Source organism: Betta splendens, chromosome 9 (assembly GCF_900634795.4).
Source record: "Betta splendens chromosome 9, fBetSpl5.4, whole genome shotgun sequence".
In the NCBI taxonomy this organism is placed as follows: Eukaryota; Metazoa; Chordata; class Actinopteri; order Anabantiformes; family Osphronemidae; genus Betta; species Betta splendens.
Genome location: NC_040889.2, coordinates 21,883,064 through 21,903,108, shown reverse-complemented (window position 1 = coordinate 21,903,108; position 20,045 = coordinate 21,883,064). Strand labels below are relative to the sequence as shown.

General features: G+C 41.5%; 3 protein-coding genes across 5 annotated transcripts; 2 read left to right on the top strand and 1 right to left on the bottom strand.

Annotated features, from left to right (window-relative positions):
- Positions 1-2,827: 2,827 nt before the first annotated feature.
- Positions 2,828-6,736, bottom strand: mthfd2 (methylenetetrahydrofolate dehydrogenase (NADP+ dependent) 2, methenyltetrahydrofolate cyclohydrolase). Its single transcript, XM_029162329.3, has 8 exons — positions 6,544-6,736; positions 5,016-5,200; positions 4,746-4,868; positions 4,476-4,628; positions 4,282-4,389; positions 3,828-3,920; positions 3,614-3,739; positions 2,828-3,528 (listed from the first exon to the last, which is right to left on the bottom strand). The coding sequence occupies exons 1-8, from the start codon at positions 6,621-6,623 to the stop codon at positions 3,380-3,382; spliced, it is 1,017 nt and encodes a 338-aa protein (XP_029018162.1). The 5' UTR covers positions 6,624-6,736; the 3' UTR covers positions 2,828-3,379.
- Positions 6,737-7,521: 785 nt separating this feature from the next.
- Positions 7,522-13,504, top strand: mob1a (MOB kinase activator 1A). The gene is made up of 6 exons (XM_029162348.3): positions 7,522-7,710; positions 8,388-8,554; positions 9,016-9,109; positions 10,177-10,310; positions 11,029-11,192; positions 11,601-13,504. Exons 1-6 carry the CDS (start codon positions 7,697-7,699, stop codon positions 11,676-11,678), a joined length of 651 nt encoding a protein of 216 aa, XP_029018181.1. The 5' UTR covers positions 7,522-7,696; the 3' UTR covers positions 11,679-13,504.
- A 455-nt stretch (positions 13,505-13,959) lies between these two features.
- trafd1 (TRAF-type zinc finger domain containing 1) lies at positions 13,960-19,940 on the top strand. 3 transcript variants are annotated; one of them, XM_029162286.3, is made up of 12 exons: positions 13,960-14,495; positions 14,714-14,778; positions 14,862-14,997; positions 15,391-15,444; positions 15,544-15,979; positions 16,405-16,692; positions 16,770-16,834; positions 17,308-17,568; positions 17,780-17,903; positions 18,415-18,604; positions 18,724-18,781; positions 18,966-19,940. In XM_029162286.3, exons 2-12 carry the CDS (start codon positions 14,744-14,746, stop codon positions 19,002-19,004), a joined length of 1,686 nt encoding a protein of 561 aa, XP_029018119.1. In that variant the 5' UTR covers positions 13,960-14,495; positions 14,714-14,743; the 3' UTR covers positions 19,005-19,940. The 3 variants fall into 3 exon arrangements, with proteins under 3 accessions (XP_029018119.1, XP_029018118.1, XP_040928244.2); XM_029162285.3 differs by having other exon boundaries at positions 13,962-14,495; positions 14,730-14,778; XM_041072310.2 differs by having other exon boundaries at positions 13,996-14,104; positions 14,730-14,778.
- Positions 19,941-20,045: the final 105 nt, after the last annotated feature.

The window sequence follows — 20,045 nt, the reverse complement described above, 5'->3', positions numbered from 1 at the left end:
GACTATGACTATCTTCAGTTCATGTGTTCATCTCTGGGAAAGGAGTCACACTGATCTGTGATCAGTGGGAAAAACATAGGATCTACCAGGACATGACAAGAGAACAACAGTACATCCAGAAGTCACAAATCTTTTTGGACCACTTTAAGACAGAAATGTTTCACTAGAACATTTGAATATGATGTTTCAACAAAATAAAATCAATAATAATGATTTCCATCTGAGCCTGAGACAGCATCAGCTGTTTATCGAGTTGGAAAACACAGCAGCAAGTCTAGAGTATAAACCTGCTCTAAAACAACTGCTAACAGAGGAGCTGCATGTGTTGTCCTGCATTCTGTGGTGAACAGACTGTAACACAGAGAACAAATGCCCTTCTCCTTATCTCTGGGGATTTTAATCATGTCCCTCCATTGTCCACTTTGCCCTCATTTATCCATTTTGTTTAATGCCCCACCACAGACAATGAGCATTTTCAATTTGACTCACCGATAACTATGTTTTTGACTCTGCAACCAATTTAATTTGTGATCAAGATTCATTAGATGTAATTAATGTTCCAAGGAAGTTAGATTGGTTTTGGTCGGTAAATGGTTCCAAACAAACACACTCTGGTGCATAGTGGATTGGGCAGCAGTCAAAGGCGGGAGCCTAGGCGACCCAATCCCTGGATAACCAACAACGGTGATACCTGGAGAGGCGTGATTGGGAGGAACGGAACCCGAACGTGGTATAACAAACACCATGTTCGAACATAAGGGTGTCCGTTGGTGCACCAGGACTCCCTAGGCCGGAGGTCGATGATAGACTGTGTAGTCTAGTAGTGTTTTGGACACTGAGGTGAAGAGAGGGGCTGAGCTGTCAACTGATCACCACCTGGTGGTGAATAGGATCCGCTGGCAGGGAAGGAGGCTGGAACGACTTGGCAGGCCCAAACGTATCATGAGGGTCTGTTGGGAACGCCTGGCTGAACCCTCTGTCAGACGAACCTTCAACTCACACCACCGGGAGAGCTTCGACCAGATTCTGAGGGAGGTTGGAGAGATAGAGTCTGAGTGGACCATGTTCTCCGCCTCCATTGTCAACGTGGCCGTCTGGAAATGTGGGCGCAGGGTCTCCGGTGCCTGTCGTGGTGGTAATCCCCGAACCTGGTGGTGGACGCCGGAGGTAAGGGACGCCATCAAGCTGAAGAAGAAGTCCTATTAGGTCTGGTTGACCTGTGGGACTCCTGAGGCAGCTGATGGGTACCGGCAGGCCAAGCGTGCTGTTGCCCGTGCCGTTGCGGAGGCAAAAACTCGAGCCTGGGAGGAGTTTGGGGAGGCCACGGAGGAGGACTAGCGCTCGGCCTCAAAGAGATTCTGGCAAACCGCTCGACACCTCAGGAGGGGGAAGCAGTCCTGCACCAACTCTGTTTTCAGTGGAGGTGGGGAGCTGTTGGCCTAGGAGCACCTTGGGGTCGTTAGCATATTAATAAGTGTGGACATATATCTTCAGTGTAACACTTTCTCATTTGACCTGTGCTTTTATTCTGTTCACCCTCTGCAGTGCACAGTTTCTGTAAACATATATTTAACCTCTCTAAACCAAAACCCCACATCAGTCCCACTACACACAATGAGCCCCTCAAACTACACTTGTACTCCAGCACTTCTCTAAACTTTCTCATAGTCACACATGGTCTAAACACAACTCCATCTCCCCCCACACACCACACACACGTTAAATAAGTAAAGTTTCGTGAATTGGTAAAAGATTATGAAAAGTACAATGTGCCTATGGCTTGTCTTACAGTTACCATTATAACTTGCTGATAGAATCAAGCTTTTGTGTAAGTTTAACCAAGTGGGTTTAAATAGATCAAGTACAAGATGCTGTGGAGGGTTTGAAAACTATCTGCACGAAATGTCGCCATCTACTGACCAAATACAATTAATACCACCACCTCGTCCTCTGCTCTAAACCTCCTGCCTCTGTGACCTCGTCACCCTCTGCAGCCTGGTTTTCCTCACCACCAGCCCTCGTGACTTCTGACACAAACACAAACACCAAATCAAAATTATCTTTCATTAAAGGTGTCACCCTAGAAATAACCCTGCCTCCAACTTGCCACTTCTCCCATAAACTTGTTGCTATGTGATGCGTGTTTAGACGCGAACATGATGTCTGTCCTGTTTACACTAAGAGTTTTGACCGAGCAAAGCCAGAGTGGCCACAGCTGCTAAAGTGTCTGCCTCATCTAAAACCACCTTGTCAGCGATCTGAATGTGTGCCACCCCTCTTGCATCCTAACAGATTGACTTCCAGCTCAGGCTTCAGGCTCAGCAGAAGGCAGCAGCCTGGAGCTGTGTGTGCAGCAAAACATGTTTAAGGTAGTATATCTTCAGATGGATGTCTGTGTCTGCAAGATTACTTTTCTTTTGGTGCAAAGTTGACACCATGTGTTAAATGTTTAAGTGTCATGTCAGAAGATCTTCAAAACCCTTTGCTTAATTAGAAATGGAAATCAAGGACGTTTGACCTTCTATGTACAGTAAGCTATAATGGGACCTGTCCTTAAGCCACCTAACGTTGCCTTGTCAGTACTGAGAGGTCAGCACTCACCTCAGGCTCAGGTTTCATACACTTTGGATCAGGTTTTACTGCAAGGGCTTCTCTGGGTCTGGCTGTATATACAACAATAACACTATCCTTGTCACTGGTGATAAGAGGTCGCTCAATACCGTGAAGGCAATAGATAGGAGTGGTGATCTGTTTATGATGCATGTATGTGTGAGTGAGTGTGAAGGCGGTCTAATAAGCCAACAAGCGCATACAAAAAGCACAAATGTGAGAACATATTTGTAATATTTATTTAAAAGTCTTACAAAGGCATTTGTGAATCTTTAAAGCTTGTATTTTGATAAACATACTTATTCTTGATGTCAGCCCTTATCACTCCTGGTACACGAAACTAACTGAACTGAAAAAGCATAAACAGACAAGGCTAAATCTCTGCTTCAACTGTTCTCCAGTTGGAATAAAATACTGTAACCCGTCTCCATTTATATTTACATATTATGCCACCGTTGCAATAAATAGAACAAACCTCTTGGGATTCTTAAAATCTCACAGAAATAATGTAGCAAATGATAAATACTGAAAACTCTGTTACGTGATACATGCAAATGCATGAGTGAATGTAACAGTATAAACATGGCTGCACTTGAAGTTAGGCAAGGTCGAAGGTGTCGTCGGGATGAGAGCCGAAACACTATAATCTTTCCAGTCCATGTGCAAGGGGAGCTCTGCATGTTGCTTCAAGTAAAAATCGAGGGGGGGGGGGGGGGTAGTGTTAGCGGGAGTGGAATGTGTCGCTGTAGCTGGATGCGGCTCCAGGTCATTAGGACGCAGCTGCCATGAGGATTCTCTCCGGGGGATACAGCAGGACGTTCTTCGCTGCCTTGATGGTGTTCTTCATCAGCATGGCCACGGTCATGGGTCCCACGCCTCCAGGTACCGGGGTGATGAAGCCTGCCTTCTGCCTCACGCCTGCAAACACACAGAAGCATCGTGTTACAGACGCCGCGCTGAAGTGTGTCACGCGCGGACCCACGCGTCCGCTCCCGCTCCTCACCTTCGAAATCCACATCTCCAACCAGCCTGCTCTTCCCTGTGACCGGGTCCTGCACCCGGTTTATTCCGACGTCAATCACGGCCGCCCCCTCTTTGATCATGTCGGCGGTGATGAGATTTGGGATCCCTGATAGTGCAGAAAGAAAGTTTAGATACCAAAAGGACCTAATCCACTCAAAACAAGACAAGCCTCACACCGCTCCAGCGGCACCAACCTGCAGCAGCCACGATGATGTCAGCGATCTGAGTGTGTTGGCGAAGTTGCTCCTTTGGGGTGTAGCGGTGGGAGATGGTGACCGTGGCGTCGCCTGCAACAGAGCGAGGGTTCAGTGTTCTCTTCCATGGTAATGTTCATTCCCACACACGCACACACACACACACACACGCACGCACGCACGCACGCACGCACGCACGCACGCACGCACGCACGCACACACACACACACACACACACACACACACACACACACACACACACACACACACACACACAGACGCACACACACACACACACACACACACACACACACACACACAGACGCACACACACACACACACACACACACGCACACACACACACACGCACACACGCACACACACACACACACACACACACACACACACACACACACAGACACACGCACACACACACACACACACACACACACACCTCCAGGCCTCTCGTGGCGGCCGTCCGTGTGCAGTAACATGGCGATGGGCATGCCCACGTTCTTGGAGCGTCCAGCGACGACCACATTCTTCCCAAGAGTGGGAATGCCTGGAAGAGGACAATGAATTATAGTTAGAGGTCAGGTTGGGCAACGCATCTCCTCAGGCAGGATCTCAGTCTTTGCTCGTGGTTACCTGTGCGTTTAATGATTTCCCAGACTCCCCAGGGAGTGGCAGGAAGCATGGTGGACTGGTCCAGACACATGCGACCCACATTAACCACATGGAAGCCGTCCACGTCCTTGGTGGGGGAGACGGCATTGCAGACCGCACGTTCATCAATGTGCTCTGTAAGAGAGTTACAGTCAGGACCTCCAAGACATGAACCTGTTCAGGCTTCTATATCTGTTTGGCTTATACGATGGATTCACTAGTAATATGCGTTCATACACAGGCTTTGTGTACCTGGCAGAGGCAGCTGGACCAGCAGGCCGTCCACACGGTGGTCTGAGTTGAGTTTGTAGATCAGGTCCAGTAACTCCTCCTCACTGATGTCCGAGTGCTTGAGAATCGTCTCAGTAGAGATTCCTGTGGGAGGTTGGAAGTGAGAAAACAAGTTAAAGACACAAGCCCTTTGTTCTGTAGTAACAGCCCTGCAGAAGAAACGTGTGTGTGTGTGTGTGTGTGTGTGTGTGTGTGTGTGTGTGTGTGTGTGTGTGTGTGTGGGTCTCTCACCGACGTCAGCTGCGGCACGCGTCTTGTTCAGGACGTAGGAGTGACTTGCCGGGTTGTCTCCCACCAGAAGCACACTGAGGTGGGGTCTCCTGTGGCCGGCCAGAACCCATTTCTCCACGTCGGCCCGGGCCTCCTCCCGAATCTGCCGTGCTAGTTTCCTTCCAGAGATGACCACTGCCTCCTGTCTGAGAGTAGGGACACAACACTGGTGTTAGTGTGCCATCGAGGGCTGCGACGAGTCCTTAAGTTTCACTCTAGCACTGGTACATGTCATTGTCTAAGCTTCTGTGGACCCACTGGGCTTTGACACCAGAGACCTGTAATCGACCTCAAGCATTCACTTCTGGCAAGCACCATTCTACCCTCTAAAATTAGACACACCTCTACCTGACTAGGCCAAATGCTTAATTAGCACCTTTACTGTATTTTTAACACTTTTCTGTGCCTCACAGCTCAACTAAAGCGCCCTTTACTGGTTAACGTATGTGTGGCGCCCAAACAAACCGCCACAATGCTCATCAGTTATATAACAACAAACATGGGGCAGTAGCTAATAACTCAAGAGTAATGAGCCATCAGCTGTGATGTAACATCTTTTTCATTCTGCCAAAATTAATTAAAGTATCACATCTAGAAGACCTTGTGGCCAGTGCACCGAGGCCCAGAAAAACTGTGTTAACCTCATTCTAATCGACTGTTTGGCCCACACTCAGTGAGACCCACCTCTCTGTTTGCTTTAGAGATTTTGTAATTGCTTTGGGTTGTTAAAACTGTTTTACCTGCTAGACCGGTAGAGAATTAGTAACAAAACTCATTTTACAACTTCTTTGCATCGTCTTTTGTTACGGCTGTGCATAACAAAAGACCTTTAACCTCCTCCACCACTGACGTGTAAAGTTACCAACACCTTTAACTATGACCTGGTTAAATGATCCGTCCTTTGTGAGTGGAGATGCGGATCATGTGCAAGGGAGACACCAGGGGTGGCTTTTCGGAGCGTGGGTGTAAATTTAGTTTGTTGCATGTGATGGATTTCAGTCATGCTGCACTCAGCACGTTTCCTATTAATTCCAGCGGATGCCGCAAGTGTGATGCCTTCACTGACATTATAAGCCACTGTTTGTAATACCTTGATTATATCTGATTCATAGGTACATCTGCATCTTTCTCTTCCTGTCCCCACGCCAACACGTCGGCCTGCGGCTGAAGCTTGTCTTCCTGAGCCACAGGATGCAAGCGCTCCGATCGATTTCATCAGCCAGCTGAGCGCTGCAGTGCTACCGGCACGCCGCTAGGGGCGCACCCAAACGTGACTATTTCCCATCGATACAATCGCTACATATAAAACCAACCCATCTAAAGGCACGACCTGAACTTGTGTACTCGATATCACAGAAAAGCAGAAAATAATAAATAATTCCGGAGCCCAAAAGACCCTATATACTCCTTCTATATCTGTAATCCCGCGGTCGTACCGTTTAATTTCACCCACACTGGAGCAGATCTCAGCGCTGCCGCTCGCGCTCACCTGGACACGGACGTGTGCAGTTTGCAGACTTGATGCTGGGAGTGTTGGCACAGTTTCCTGAGAGTCCTGACCGCTGCCATCCTGACCGGCTGAGGCGAGACGAGACACCGCGGGCCGTTATGAAACACACCGAGCCGAGCAGCCGGGTCGACGGAGCGACGTCTGTGGAGGAGGAAGAGCGGAGAGGCGCTAAAACCCTCCCCCCGCACACATGGTGCCTGCGTCAGTGTCGTGTGCCGCTGCCCACACCGCCCAGATAAGTTATGTTACACTATAATTAGCTGCTACAGGAGCAGAATCAGCTGAAACACACAGGGAAGTGGAGGGAAAGGCCCCAATGAGGCACGTTTAATCAACAGTATGGAAACATAATGCAGTGGAATAAAGTAAATGTATTTATAGAGGTTTATAATTGCTAGTATACAAAGAGTGAGATGTGTCGGCACAGTGTGTTACCGGGTGGATCATAATATAAGCACACAGGGTAAAACATAACATAAAATAAAACGACTGCCTTTTTATTGATTCTGAAGAATCTGTAAAAGGAATGAGTTAGACGTCATCATAGTGCTCATCTCTATAATCATACACTGGTCGAGTAAATTCCCCATTCATTTCCTCTTTTTATAGCTATAAAAATAACGATCTTTATTTGTTATCAAACCAATCTAGAGAGTGCTTTCTAGTTTTAGATGAATCCCAATGTCCCACTGTTTGTTAATTCAAAACTAGTGCAACAATCAATCTTTATCTTTATTTTTTATAGCACTTTACATACAATAACATGTAGCACAGCGTGTTTTACAGAACCCCCGATGTCACAGTGGCGGTCCACGACACTGACAATGTAATAAATGTGTTGTTGATTTTAGTTCTCTTAGATTTGTTGACAATTAAAACAACACAAAATCACATGCCTGCAGTTGCTATACTTTGGGGGAGGGGTGGCAGATGTCCGCTGCCGCTAGGGGGCGACAGTCTACCGCCGGCCGTCCGCAGAAAGTCGATAGAGGAAGAGGCACTTTGGGTGCAGTTCGCGTTAGCCCAAACGGTTCTGTTAGCAGTGGCTCGTAGCTGTGGAGCCGTGGAACTAATTTAATTCCGCTAAACCGGCTTTTTTTGCTCGAGGATCTCCGGCGACCCGCTCGTGAAGATGAGCTTCCTGTTGTAAGTCAAGTTAGCAGTCGCTTGCTAAGTTGCGGCCACAGTTTGCGGTCGTCGTTAACCTAGCTTCGCTTCTAAGTTTCCACCAAAGGAAGTAACTGTTAAAATGAGACGCTGTCAGAAAACATGCGAGAAACTACTTTGTACACGTTATAATCTAAGGTTAAATGTCGAGCGGCCATGTGCTTGTGGTAGGAGCCGTCGTCCCATCGCTCGTGAAATGTGTTGCTTTTAGGTTCCTGCACTGACAAATTATTTTTACTAGTTAACGTTGCGCTATGTTCCAACTTCGGTAACATTATCTTGGTGATTTACTTGATTATTTATTGCCGTCTTAGCTTTATATCCTGACTCTTTGGCTGACTAAGATGAGTCTAGTCATCCTTGTTTCACTTTGCTGTCGTCGTTATTAACTGTATATAACGCAGGCTGTTCTGTTGTTTATAGACACTCGTTCCGTGAGGTTTCCTGTCTGGAGGTGATAGTCACCACAGCTTACTTTGTCTCACACAGCCGTGGTTCACTTACAGTAAACACCCGAAACAAACTTAAGGGCTTTAACGCTGACCGAACAAACCATGATCGGCGTTGGAGCGTGACGTTACACAACGCCTTTACATATGTCACCGTCATGCCTTGTCTAAACGCCGTTTCACAGCTCGGTGTTTATTTCTCTGCAGTGGCAGTCGCTCATCCAAGACCTTCAAGCCCAAGAAGAACATCCCAGAGGGCTCCCATCAGTACGAGCTCCTGAAACATGCTGAGGCAACTCTGGGCAGTGGGAACCTGAGGCAGGCTGTGCAGCTGCCAGAAGGAGAGGACCTCAATGAATGGATTGCAGTCAACAGTGAGTGGATGAATACACTAACGATTTATATTTAATCATTGCATCGAGTATCATTTTAAATTTCAAATGGACGTGATCTGAACTTCTGTAATGGTTGAACATTTGCATGATGAATTGCTAAAATAAAAAAAGGTGTCTAACTAAGACACAGTTAATTGGTCAATGGAGTGACTAATCTGTTGCTAGGTTAATTGTCCACAAACCTCAGCAATAGTGGGACCAACAAATTAGTTGGAATAAAGCCATATTAAGGTCTGAGAGATTATACTTTAAGATGCATTGGATTTCTTGACGTGTCAATACCATCAGAAGACATGCAAATGCAGTAATAATTAGGTGGGAAAAGCAACTAAACAACAGGTAAAATCTATTAATTTGTGCTATAGATAATGCTGTTATAGACTGCTCTATGTATTATAATGAGTTCCCTTATGCCCTTAACATACACTTTATTTTGACAGCGGTGGATTTCTTCAACCAAATCAACATGCTGTATGGCACCATCACTGAGTTCTGCACTGAGAGCAGTTGCTCTGTGATGTCTGCAGGACCAAGGTAACGGCAAACAAAGCCAGTTTTATATGTCAAAAATAAATTACATTTACGGTGAAACATCTAAATTCCATTTAGCTTTTTGTTTAATTCCTGTATAGCTTAATGATGAATTCCTGGTTATGTGTGCATTGGTAAACTGTCACAATGTTGTGGCTTTTATAGACATAAAACAGAACGGTGTCATTTCCTTATGCTAAGTCAAAGGGTATCATGTTTCAGCAGGTTTTTTGTACATATATATTTGTACAAGAAAATACAGTGATTCCAAACACAAGTCAAAGTAACCTGGAAGTATTCTGATACAGTAAGCACGTCAAAACATGGTGTAACATGATTTGGTGAGATTGGTCATTGAAATAAGGGAAATGGGTATGCTGACGTATGCATTTGCTCAATCTAAGGAACTTCACGAGTGTGAGTGTGAATGAGTCACACAACGCATTAGTGTTTTAAGGACTTCATAAGGCGTAATATCAATTGAAATCAATTATGACAAATTTGATGTTCTACATGAATTAAAAAATAAAATAAAGTGCCAGCAGCACATTACTGAAGTACTGAAACTTGTGCTAGAACATGTATGTCAGGGTATGTGTTTTGTGGGATCACCTTCCTAATCATCTTGTAAGTTTGAGACAATTAGGGTAACTAAAACCGAAATACATCGTCCTCATATCACAAGAGGAACCTAACTTGCAGGCCTTGAAGTTCTTTAAGTTAGAATCTGTATTTAGCACTTCCTCTATCTTCACTCCTGCCAAGACTTTCTGAAATCAGGAGGAAGAGATCCGAGTTTACTTCCTGTTGATGTAGCTTCCATTAAAGAGGCAGCAGCATGTCTCTATTTAAATTCTCTCTTTAGTTTGAGATTCACAATACAGCTACTTGCATTATTTATATATATATTATATATATATATATAAAAACTCTCTTCTCACACCACGCGGGTGGTCTCTTAGAGACCACCCGCGTATATATATATATATATATATATATATATATATATATATATATATATATATTCCCTAAAGTCACGCTTTCTCTTTTCATATGTGTTGTCTCTGTAGATACGAGTATCATTGGGCTGATGGCACCAATATTAAAAAGCCCATCAAATGCTCTGCACCCAAGTACATTGACTATCTGATGACCTGGGTGCAGGATCAGCTGGATGATGAAACACTTTTCCCCTCGAAGATTGGTGAGTTTTGGGTCTTTATTAAAAAGATACTGTCATCTAAAATACTTGAAGTAAAACGGTTTCACTTCCAGTTTTTTGTGATAGTGCTGTTGCCAGTTTTATTTTTGTACGACTGCCTGAAATGAGGCCAAGGATAAGAGAGAGCAGTGTCATTAGGGTGTAGTCACATTGTTGTCCAGCAGACCAAGCAACTGCATATGCCTGTGTTTGTTGTTACAGTATTTCCAGAGTAACAGTTGAAGGATTCCTTTTCTGTGAAATATTTGCTCTGAGGGTGCTCATATTGTCCCTCCTCTCTTAGATGACTTACATCACTCGTTATATATGTAATTTAAAAAAGCAAGTGAAGTCATTTAGTCGTACAAACAGACAAGGCCAAGCAGTGTAATATTACTGTGTCTCAAGTCAGTCCCGTGATTTTAGCCAAGCTGATCACATGTGTCACGTGCTGAAGACCAGACACAAAGTGGAAAAACAGGATGCAAACAAGGTTTGAAGATAAGCCTCGAACAGCATCACCACCATTTGCTATATTGAGCCTGAGTCTTTGCTACTGAATGGCGTTATGACTTGGCTCAAATAAGGACTTCTTTGCCAACCGTAATGACATTGCAATGTTCTTTTGGCCAATAATCTTAACTCTCACTCAGATGTGGGCTAAAAGACGTATGAAGATAGAAACCAGCTCATGCTTCTTTTTTCCTCATTTGTCCCACAGGAGTTCCCTTTCCCAAGAACTTCATGTCTGTGGCTAAAACCATCCTAAAGCGTCTGTTTAGGGTTTATGCTCATATCTACCACCAACATTTTGACTCTGTGATGCAGCTGCAAGAGGAGGCCCACCTCAACACCTCCTTCAAGCACTTCATTTTCTTTGTTCAGGTCAGATTATACCCATGTACTGTGCATATACACTAACACTAAGACCTAGATGGTACACATTTGCTGAGTTTTAAAACAGCACATATGACTTTTGTTAAAGTCAACACAGAACAAGATTCACAGAACGAGTCATGTCAAATGTCATGTTTAAACAGAATCAACATGCATATTAAAGATCTGTTATGGAAAGTTCAAGATCAAAAATGCATTTCATGAACAAACAAGTTAATTTATGTTAAAGATCTAAAAAGCTTTAGAATTTGACGCAAGGTTTCTGGCATGTGTGATGTCATGAATGAATAGTATTGTTACACTAACACAGATGAGTATGGGAGATTTCATCTGTTTAGTAAAGGTTGCTAAAAAATAATCTAATCTGATAATAATGGGCTTTGTTTTGTCTTGTAGGAGTTTAACCTTATCGACAGGCGGGAGCTTGCTCCACTGCAGGACTTAATTGAGAAGCTTGGCTCCAAGGACAGATAGACATTTCATCACACGTCTCCTGTTTTCAACATTTCCTTTTTCTTCTTTGTTTCAGTGTGTGATCTCTGCTACCTCTGACTTCTAGTCACAACTCTTAAAATCTGTGCCTTCTTCTTTTCAGTTCCTGAATGTTTGTACTGTACATTTTTCCCTATTCCGTAGCCTTTTTTCCCATTTCGCTACTCTTTAGATGCTTTAGAGATGAATTGTGTAGTAAAAATATTTTTACACATGACTGTAGTTAATGGCTCTAAAAGATTTTATATTGGACCAGGAAATTTAAAACTTAAAGTGAAACCTATTGAGCCTCCAGTGCTTGGTGTTTAAAATATCTGATTAAAAAAAACTTTTTCATAGAAAATTTTGTGTTAACTTCAAGCTTTAAACTTTACATTGGCTGAAAAAATACTCCATGTTCGGACTTGTGAGTATGTTAATTGTCAGTCAATAAAGTTTAATTACTATTATTGTTGTTGAGTGTAGAGAAACAGAAACTGGGCAAAAGATGTAGTGATATGAAACGCATACAGTAGTGGATGAACTTTTCACCTGTGAACTGATACAAGTACCGGGCAGATACTTTCAATTAAACATAAAGGCAGCCACAAAATGTACCAGCTTGTAGCTTTTGGTCACATGCTACTTGTGTGTCCCACCCCATCTCAGTATGTAGATACCTATTGACACATTTACATGTTAAAACATGCAGTGATAGACAGTAGTGAGATGCCTTTGTTCTACCAATTCAAAGCCCTACCATCTTCTACATTATATGTAATCATTTCAATTTGGTCATGCAATATTGTGTTTTGCACATTTATGGCTAATTTCTTTGTTTAAAAAGTAAATTGCTACGGTGTGATAATGCTTTAAATCTGTTTGTTATTTTCATAGTCTCTTACAGCATGTAGAATGACCTTATGAGTTGTATTTTAGATATCATCCCAGCAAATTTAAGTTGTCATATTAGTTCATTTCAGTGTTGCCGAATAATTGTGATACTATTCTATAGTTCTTGCAATTCTGGTACTTGCATATATGAAACTAAACATTCCCCCCTCAATTCAACAACTATTTGCGTCTGTGCATTTAAAAGGACTAGTGACCAGAGATGTATGGAGTTTTTCGACAGATGTCTTGGTGCATGTATAATTGCCATGGTTGTTTCCTGTTTGTAACAAGGCCTATTGGTGGAGCAAAGCAGATAATGTTGCCAGCATTTGAGCATGGGAACTGCTCCTATTTCATATTGGACCTAAATTCAGATCAGACAGTCATGTAACCATATAAGAGCTGTTGGATAACTCGTATGCATCACAAGAAACAAATGTGGTTAGGTGCAGCTAAGTGTTCTTTTTTTTATTTAAAGGGTTATGTTTTTAAACAATGTTTGTTTTACTTTAACTGCAGCTCATCAACTCATGTTGCTTGGTTAAAAAAAAGTCATGCCATCACTTAAGTAAATCATTCATAGGCTTCTCAATATATTTAGAATATATTTAGCTTTTTTTTTCATTGACCATGTAAGAAGTCCTTCAAGTCTTATTGTGTTTTTTAAATGTGTAATTGTTTCACACATTGTGCATTGAAACTTAAGGCACAGTGTTCATTTTATACTACTTTGTAATCATTTAAAAAAAGAAGTCCACATTTTTATATATTTTGGTCCAATTTTTCTTTCTTTTAAAGGTGCAAAAATAAACATGCTGCACTCCAACATTTTATTGTAAATAAAATACTTTATTTGAACAAATCTGTGCCTTAAAACAATGAAAATGTCTGCTGTGACAGTATTTGTACAAAACGTCAATAAACACTGAAAGGACTGCTGGTTTCTGTGTCCTTCAGTTTTAAGTGGTTTGTATATTGGAAGTATCTGGAAGATTAAGCAGCACAGGTGCATCATCATTACTGACTATTGCAGTTATTGCTATTGTTAATTTTGTCGATGTAAAAATGGAAGCCTGTTAAAAAATACACCTGTGTATTCTTAAACCAGTTTTAGATACAATTATACAAAAAAGAATGATACTAAATGTTCTTTCTCCTACACATATAGATATTGTATTTTTGTTATATATAATTTATTGTTTTTTTTTTTTTTTTTAACCAGGTTGATTTTGGACCAATCCGAAGCGAGTTGAGCTGTAGTGGGCATTTTGACCTGAGTGCGGACTGCCCTTTACCTTTAACCGCCAGCTTCTATGAAACAAATAAATATTTTTCACTCATGCATTATCTTGTCATATGTAGTGTATTGAAGGTCGGCGCGGTGTTATGTTGTTGCGATGGGCTTAAATTTGACCAGCACCTTAGAAAGAGGCACGGGAGGATGCGCAGGGAGCCTGAGAGATTGCGGTCAGGGCGTTATTGCCTCACGGTGACGAAGAAAGAAGGAAACAACGAACTGTTTTCCCAGAAACCTAGTTAGCTAACCTAGCTACGAGTTCTTTTATGGTTATACTTTCAGGGATGAATTAACTTGCGTTCATCTTACATCGTTTGTAGCACTTTGAGTGGATCAAGCAACCGAAGCCCTCAAACGTGTCATTAGCTTTCTGTTTGGTAGCTAGTACCAGCTAACAAGCATTTAAAGTTATTGAGCTAACGGTAGCGAGAAGTTAACGACCTGCGTTCGTTGTTAGCGGTGTATTTAATGCTAAGCGACGCAGTTAGCCGAAGGCTAACTGGTGGTTAACGCCGTGGAACTTTTCTGAGTTGCTTCAAGATGCTTGTTGAATAGATTTGACGGACAGTTTCTAGTAAATCGAGGCCGTCGTTGTCAGCTAACATAAAGTACCTGCATAGAAACAGTGGGTGAGCAAACCTGTGCTAACTATTGCTGCTATTTACCGGTAGCCCTAAACAGTGATAGACCTGTTTTGGGGCGAGATAACAAAATGCATGCAGGCGACAGTCGAAATGAAATCCAAAAACCATTCGATTAAATAATCGGTGACAATTTGCTTGTTATATTTGATTGGGAATAAAATCACCAGACCCGATTATCGGTTTGTTTGTGATGTTATTAACAGTAATCGTGCTTGTCAGGGTTTGGTGTAGCGATGGCAGAAGAAAATACACAATTCTGTGGCAACTGGTAAGTCCGAAAACGTTGCATTAATCGAATGGTCAGTGTGAAAGGACGGTGGAAAAGCAATGAATTCTTGTTTGTGCTTTCAGCAAACATGACATTCCAGAGGCTAATTTTACAACCCATGAGATCCACTGTCAGAGGAACATCGCCCTGTGCGACGTGTGCCAGGAGCCAGTACCGCGATCAGACCTGCAGGAGCACAAGCAGCTGGAACATGCACGGGTAAAATCTGAGCTGGACAGTCAATGACACGATGAAGTAACACGTTAACATCATGACAGTCTGCAAGAGATGCAGCGTATGATTGGTGACAAAATGAGAAAGCATTATTCAGTCTGTAAACTGAACTGAAACTAAATTGAACTGGTGACGCTAAAGCAGAAAATATAATTGATAATGGCTTGTTCACTACACTTATACAGAGTAGCTGGATTCTTGATGAGTAAAGTACTTTATAATGTTGAATAACTTCAGATCCATAAATCTTTGTCTATGTACTGGCTATATTTGTGTCATGGAAATCAATGGCACCACTTGCTGCAATTTTCTGTCATAAAGGAAAATACCTGAGACCAGATGATTGTTACTGCAAACATATCTTCACTTTTATATTAGATCACCTGCAAGTGTGGTTTGAAGATTGAAAAGAATCACGCTGATGTCCATCAGGTATTTCTGAGGAACTTCTCGTAATTTTACAGTTTACCTCTAAAATGCAAGCAACCTATTTAAGTTGTGTAATACATTTCTGCGATTGCTGTCTTGCAGAGTTCTGAATGCTCTCTGAGGCTGATCCCATGCCAATACTGTGAACTGGAACTTGCCTTCAGTCAGTCCAAGGATCACGAGGAATACTGTGGCACACGCACCGAGACGTGCCCACACTGCAAGTGCAATGTAATGTTGAGAGAACGTGCTGTGCATCCAGTTTTATGTGGAAGCCTCACGCCACCACAGGAGAGAAACAACAGCAGGATGAGTCACAGTGCAGTAGAACCACAGACTCCAGAAGGATGGTTTGAAGCCCACTCTATTCGAAACGCCATAAGAGCCCAGGAAAGAGGCCCCAAGAATAACAACATCACTGCAGCAGTACAGCAGACGTTTCCCCGGGGATTTGATCCTGAAGTCTACAGCTCTGCTAGTGGACCTCAAGGCACAGGGGACTGGAAGAATCCTCCACAGAGAAATACATTTAGTGATTGTAAGTTTACTGACTTATTGATTATTACATTTACTTCTGGGAGCGAAGTGCGAAACCAATGTATCCAAGTCTCTCAAACAATCGTTTAGTTCATTTAAGTCGTGTATCTTTTAACAAAGTGCCCACTGGAGACCGAACGCACTTTTTTTTTTTTCTATAGAATGTTGTGAAACCAGTGAGAAATGAAACTTCCAAAGCATGTATTTGTTTACACAAACATTTTTGAAAAAACTGTCATCACATGTTACTGTAGAAAAGTGTGAAACCACAGCACAAATGTGTCATCTTGAGTCTTTGTGCATACAATACAAGCAAACCAGTGACTTCCTATTGAATAAAAAGAAAGGATTTTAATTAAAGACCAAATGTATGTGTTGCATAAAATGACTGTGTAAATAATTTTGTACCTTTTTTTTGTATTTCAGTCCTGGGGCACAGCGATTTTCTGAATAGCAGCAGTGTGTGGCCTTACAGTGGGCAGGCCCAGGATGAAGACTCCTCAGGCCTGGACTACATGTTGGCTCTCAGCCTGCAAAGTGACGGAGAATCAGTGGCTGGAGGTGTAGAGGGCAAGTGGAGTGACATCTGGGACCATGCAGCTGGGAAGACATCTAACACCTCCATAAACCCTTCCCTGCGTCCAACTAACAACAATTACCCACAATTTATTGCAAGGACAAGCACAAGTTCAGTCCAGGACCCTGACCAAACAGGTTAGTTACTGACGATTAAAGCAATTTGTAGCTTTTCTGTGCTCAGTATCTTGAATTAATTAAATCTGTTTTTATAGATACCATGCTGCCTTGTGAGTTTTGCGAAGAGTTGTTTCCAGAAGAGGACCTCATTTTGCATCAGGTTTGGAACGTATTTTTAGCCTTTGGATGACTGACAAAATTCTGTTACTAGTGTTTAAATACTGGCTCTTAATATTACCTTTTCAATGTAGATAAATAATTTTTGTGTGTGTGTAACAGGGACCATAAGCCAGACACCAAAGTTATGCTAATAATGTACAAAAGTGTGTGTGTGTGTGTGTGTCTTAGAAACAAGGAACATGTAATGATTCTGCACACTCCTGTGTTATCTGGTGCATTTTGTCACTTCTCTAAAGCATGACAGCTGGCTGCTTCATTTCTTCTCACAGTGCGTAAAGGTCAAATAGTTGTTAGTTATTATACTTGAGATTTACCTTTTTTATTACTGCTGTTTTACAGCTGTTGCTTTCTTAAATATGTCACCCTTATCATTCTCTATTATTCAAACAATGACTAGATTTATTTAAAGTCAACTCCTTTCTCAGGCTTTGAATCCTATTTTTCTCATTTCAGACTGGGTGCAGTCCCGCCTCTGCCTTTGCGTCTTTCAGTAAGCAGCCTTCGTCTCCACCTAAAGAGGACAGGATGGGCAGGAATGCCTCAAGGTTTATGCACAGTGTCCCTGACACACTTGCATCCAATATCCCCACTTTCCCTCGCTCAGTCTCTCCAGCCTCCTACAGTCCTCCAGCCAGTCCACTAGAGGGGGATGTTGTCATTCCATGTGAATTCTGTGGTGTTGCTTTAGAAGAGGCTGTGGTGTTTCACCATCAGGTATGGTACTAATCACATTACCCAATATTAGGCTTGTTTTGAAAAAAAATTTTGACTTATTTAATATCTTTTAAAATGTACTATTATTGGAAACTAAACCTAACCTGTCATTAAACAGCTACATAAAACAAATTGATGGGTTATTGTTTAATATTTTTTGTGTTTGTTAAATACTTATAATAATACTAATTATTTGTGTTTTTACTTCTAGGACAAATGCGATATGCGTCCTCAGGCTGTGCATCCACTCAATAATAAATCAAATGTCAAATGCCCTGCTGAAGACACATTTGGGCAGTTGTCTTCAGATTTTCATAGAAGAATAAAGCAGCAAGGTAATGTTTAATATGTACTGATATTATTAAAACAGGTCTAATAAATACAAATTGGTTGTGGTTTCAGAAGAAATGTAATTTTTATATACTGGATGTATATTATTTTATTGGATAATCATATGTTGAATTATGTTTAAAAGTGTCCTCCTGTCAGAAATAGATTCTCAATGTGTTAGATTAAATAAAAGAATTAAAAATAAGTTACCACTTTTTAGCTTGGCTCATGATCTTTACTGGTCATTTGTTTAACGCATGATGTGCGACTGACAAGCTAGTAATTTATTACATTTATTACAACTCCTAAAATAAATTAAGGAACCTTTTTATTAAAGGGTGAGTCGAAAAGTAAATATTAAATTACTAAAGTGGACTACAGTGACACCTGTTATTACTGTACTACTACCTGTACACATGAGGTTGTGTTCTGTTGTTTAGTGTCTAGTGTCTGACTCTTGCAGGGTGTTTCATTTGTTCACTGTGACATGTATCATATGTCCTGTTCCTTATGCAGCTGATGTTCTGGACAAGGACTTTGCTTTTGGCAGAGACATATCAACAGGACAGAACCTAAGGGTGTGGTCGAGAGACTTCACTGGACCAGGTCAAAGGGAGACGTTTAGCCCTGATGTTTCTGCTCACAATATGTCTCAGCAAGGCCGGGAAGCAGAAGGGGCTCATCCATCTTTATGCGATCAATCAGGGTAAAAGAAAAATCAACAAATCTTGAAATGATTGTAACACCCCCTTACCAAACTATAATTGTGCTATTCAATATTTGTGGCTTTGAGACTATGTTGGTAATATTCTGTTTGTCTACCAGACCAAGTCTCCCAGAAAATAAAGACATGAGAGTGAACAGAAGGAATCCAATGACAAAGGTAGATTGAATATTGTCAAGTATAGTTCTTATGTTTTCAAAGTTGATAGATATTTTAAATCGCATGCAAAAAGATGACTAGCTTAATTAAATCTGTTCATCTGTTACTTTTGTTGAGAGAACTCTTTGCTTTGGCCCACAACACAATCATCAGTACAAGTATTTCCAAATGATTTCTTTTCCAGTTTCCCAAGAAGCAGAATGAAGATCAGCAGGAAGAGTGAAAGCAGGGGCGTTTGAAGAGATAGAAAAACCAAATCTTCTATTCTGCTTTTCATTTCTCTTTTTGCACATGTTTGAAAATAAATATACCTATTGTATAAGTGCCTGTGTTAGTACTAGTATGTTGACTTTTTGTACTACTAATGAATTTAATTATTCTCACATTCATTAATTTCAACATTTGTTTCTAATGTTTGTATTTCTAACATTTGGCCTTAACACAAATTATATAAAGGGTTTTATTCACACTGATTTCAATACAATGTTTTAAGTCGTTTAAAATCGGTATCAAACACATACGTGTGTTTGTTGTCTGGCATAATCTTTACTTAGTTATTGGAGCCAAGGACACTTGTGTTTTCAACCCTGTTCACCTGCGTTTCTGTCATTTTCTGCCTCTTTGTGTAATCTAAAGCACTTTGATAAATTATTTTTGTTAAAAAGGGCTTATGGAATAGATTTGGTAATTTTATGGATCTTTGACCAAGAAGTTCTAAACTGTATTATTGAACATTTGTCTTTTTATAATGTTTAACCTTTGTCGTTAATATTTCACAGTGATATCTTAAAGTTATATCAATAGAAATACATAAAACATTGGGGACAGATTGCTCTTAAAGCTGTATTTCCTGTTCAATATTTTTTAAGCAGTATGAAGATGTTGTTTTGTTCTGCTGAATAGGATTTAAACTTTCTTACGTGTATGTTGTATGTAAAATGGGTCCATTTTAAAAATGCATACAAAACCACATTTAGTTGCATCTGCAAACATCCAGGAGCATTTTGCTTTTTAATATCTAATGATGAAACGTGATTAAGTACAGAGCTGGGACTAATGATGACAGTCATCAGCTGTGGTATTCCAGTTGACACAATGGACCCTTCTTGTTTATGAACAACTGTCTTCTGTGGTTATTAAATGTTTCTGAGAGAACATTCATGGTTTTATGGCTCCAGCTTGAATAACAATAACAGTTTGTGGTTATAGTATGAAACCTTAGTAAGAAATTGTAAAGCGTTACTGGATTACCATATTAATCGCC

Bases quoted from the DNA above. Each gene is read 5' to 3' on its own strand.
- mthfd2 (XM_029162329.3), bottom strand. From the start codon at position 6,623: ATGGCAGCGGTCAGGACTCTCAGGAAACTGTGCCAACACTCCCAGCAT. The intron at 3,921-4,281 runs GTGTGTGTGTGT...GCTCTGTTGCAG, and splicing joins CCGCCACGAGAGGCCTGGAG to GCGACGCCACGGTCACCATC. The intron at 3,740-3,827 runs GTTGGTGCCGCT...CTGCACTATCAG, and splicing joins CATCATCGTGGCTGCTGCAG to GGATCCCAAATCTCATCACC.
- mob1a (XM_029162348.3), top strand. The intron at 10,311-11,028 runs GTGAGTTTTGGG...TTTGTCCCACAG, and splicing joins ACTTTTCCCCTCGAAGATTG to GAGTTCCCTTTCCCAAGAAC. The intron at 11,193-11,600 runs GTCAGATTATAC...TTTGTCTTGTAG, and splicing joins ACTTCATTTTCTTTGTTCAG to GAGTTTAACCTTATCGACAG.
- trafd1 (XM_041072310.2), top strand. From the start codon at position 14,011: ATGCGCAGGGAGCCTGAGAGATTGCGGTCAGGGCGTTATTGCCTCACG. The intron at 17,904-18,414 runs GTAATGTTTAAT...TTCCTTATGCAG, and splicing joins TAGAAGAATAAAGCAGCAAG to CTGATGTTCTGGACAAGGAC. The intron at 18,782-18,965 runs GTAGATTGAATA...TTTCTTTTCCAG, and splicing joins GAAGGAATCCAATGACAAAG to TTTCCCAAGAAGCAGAATGA.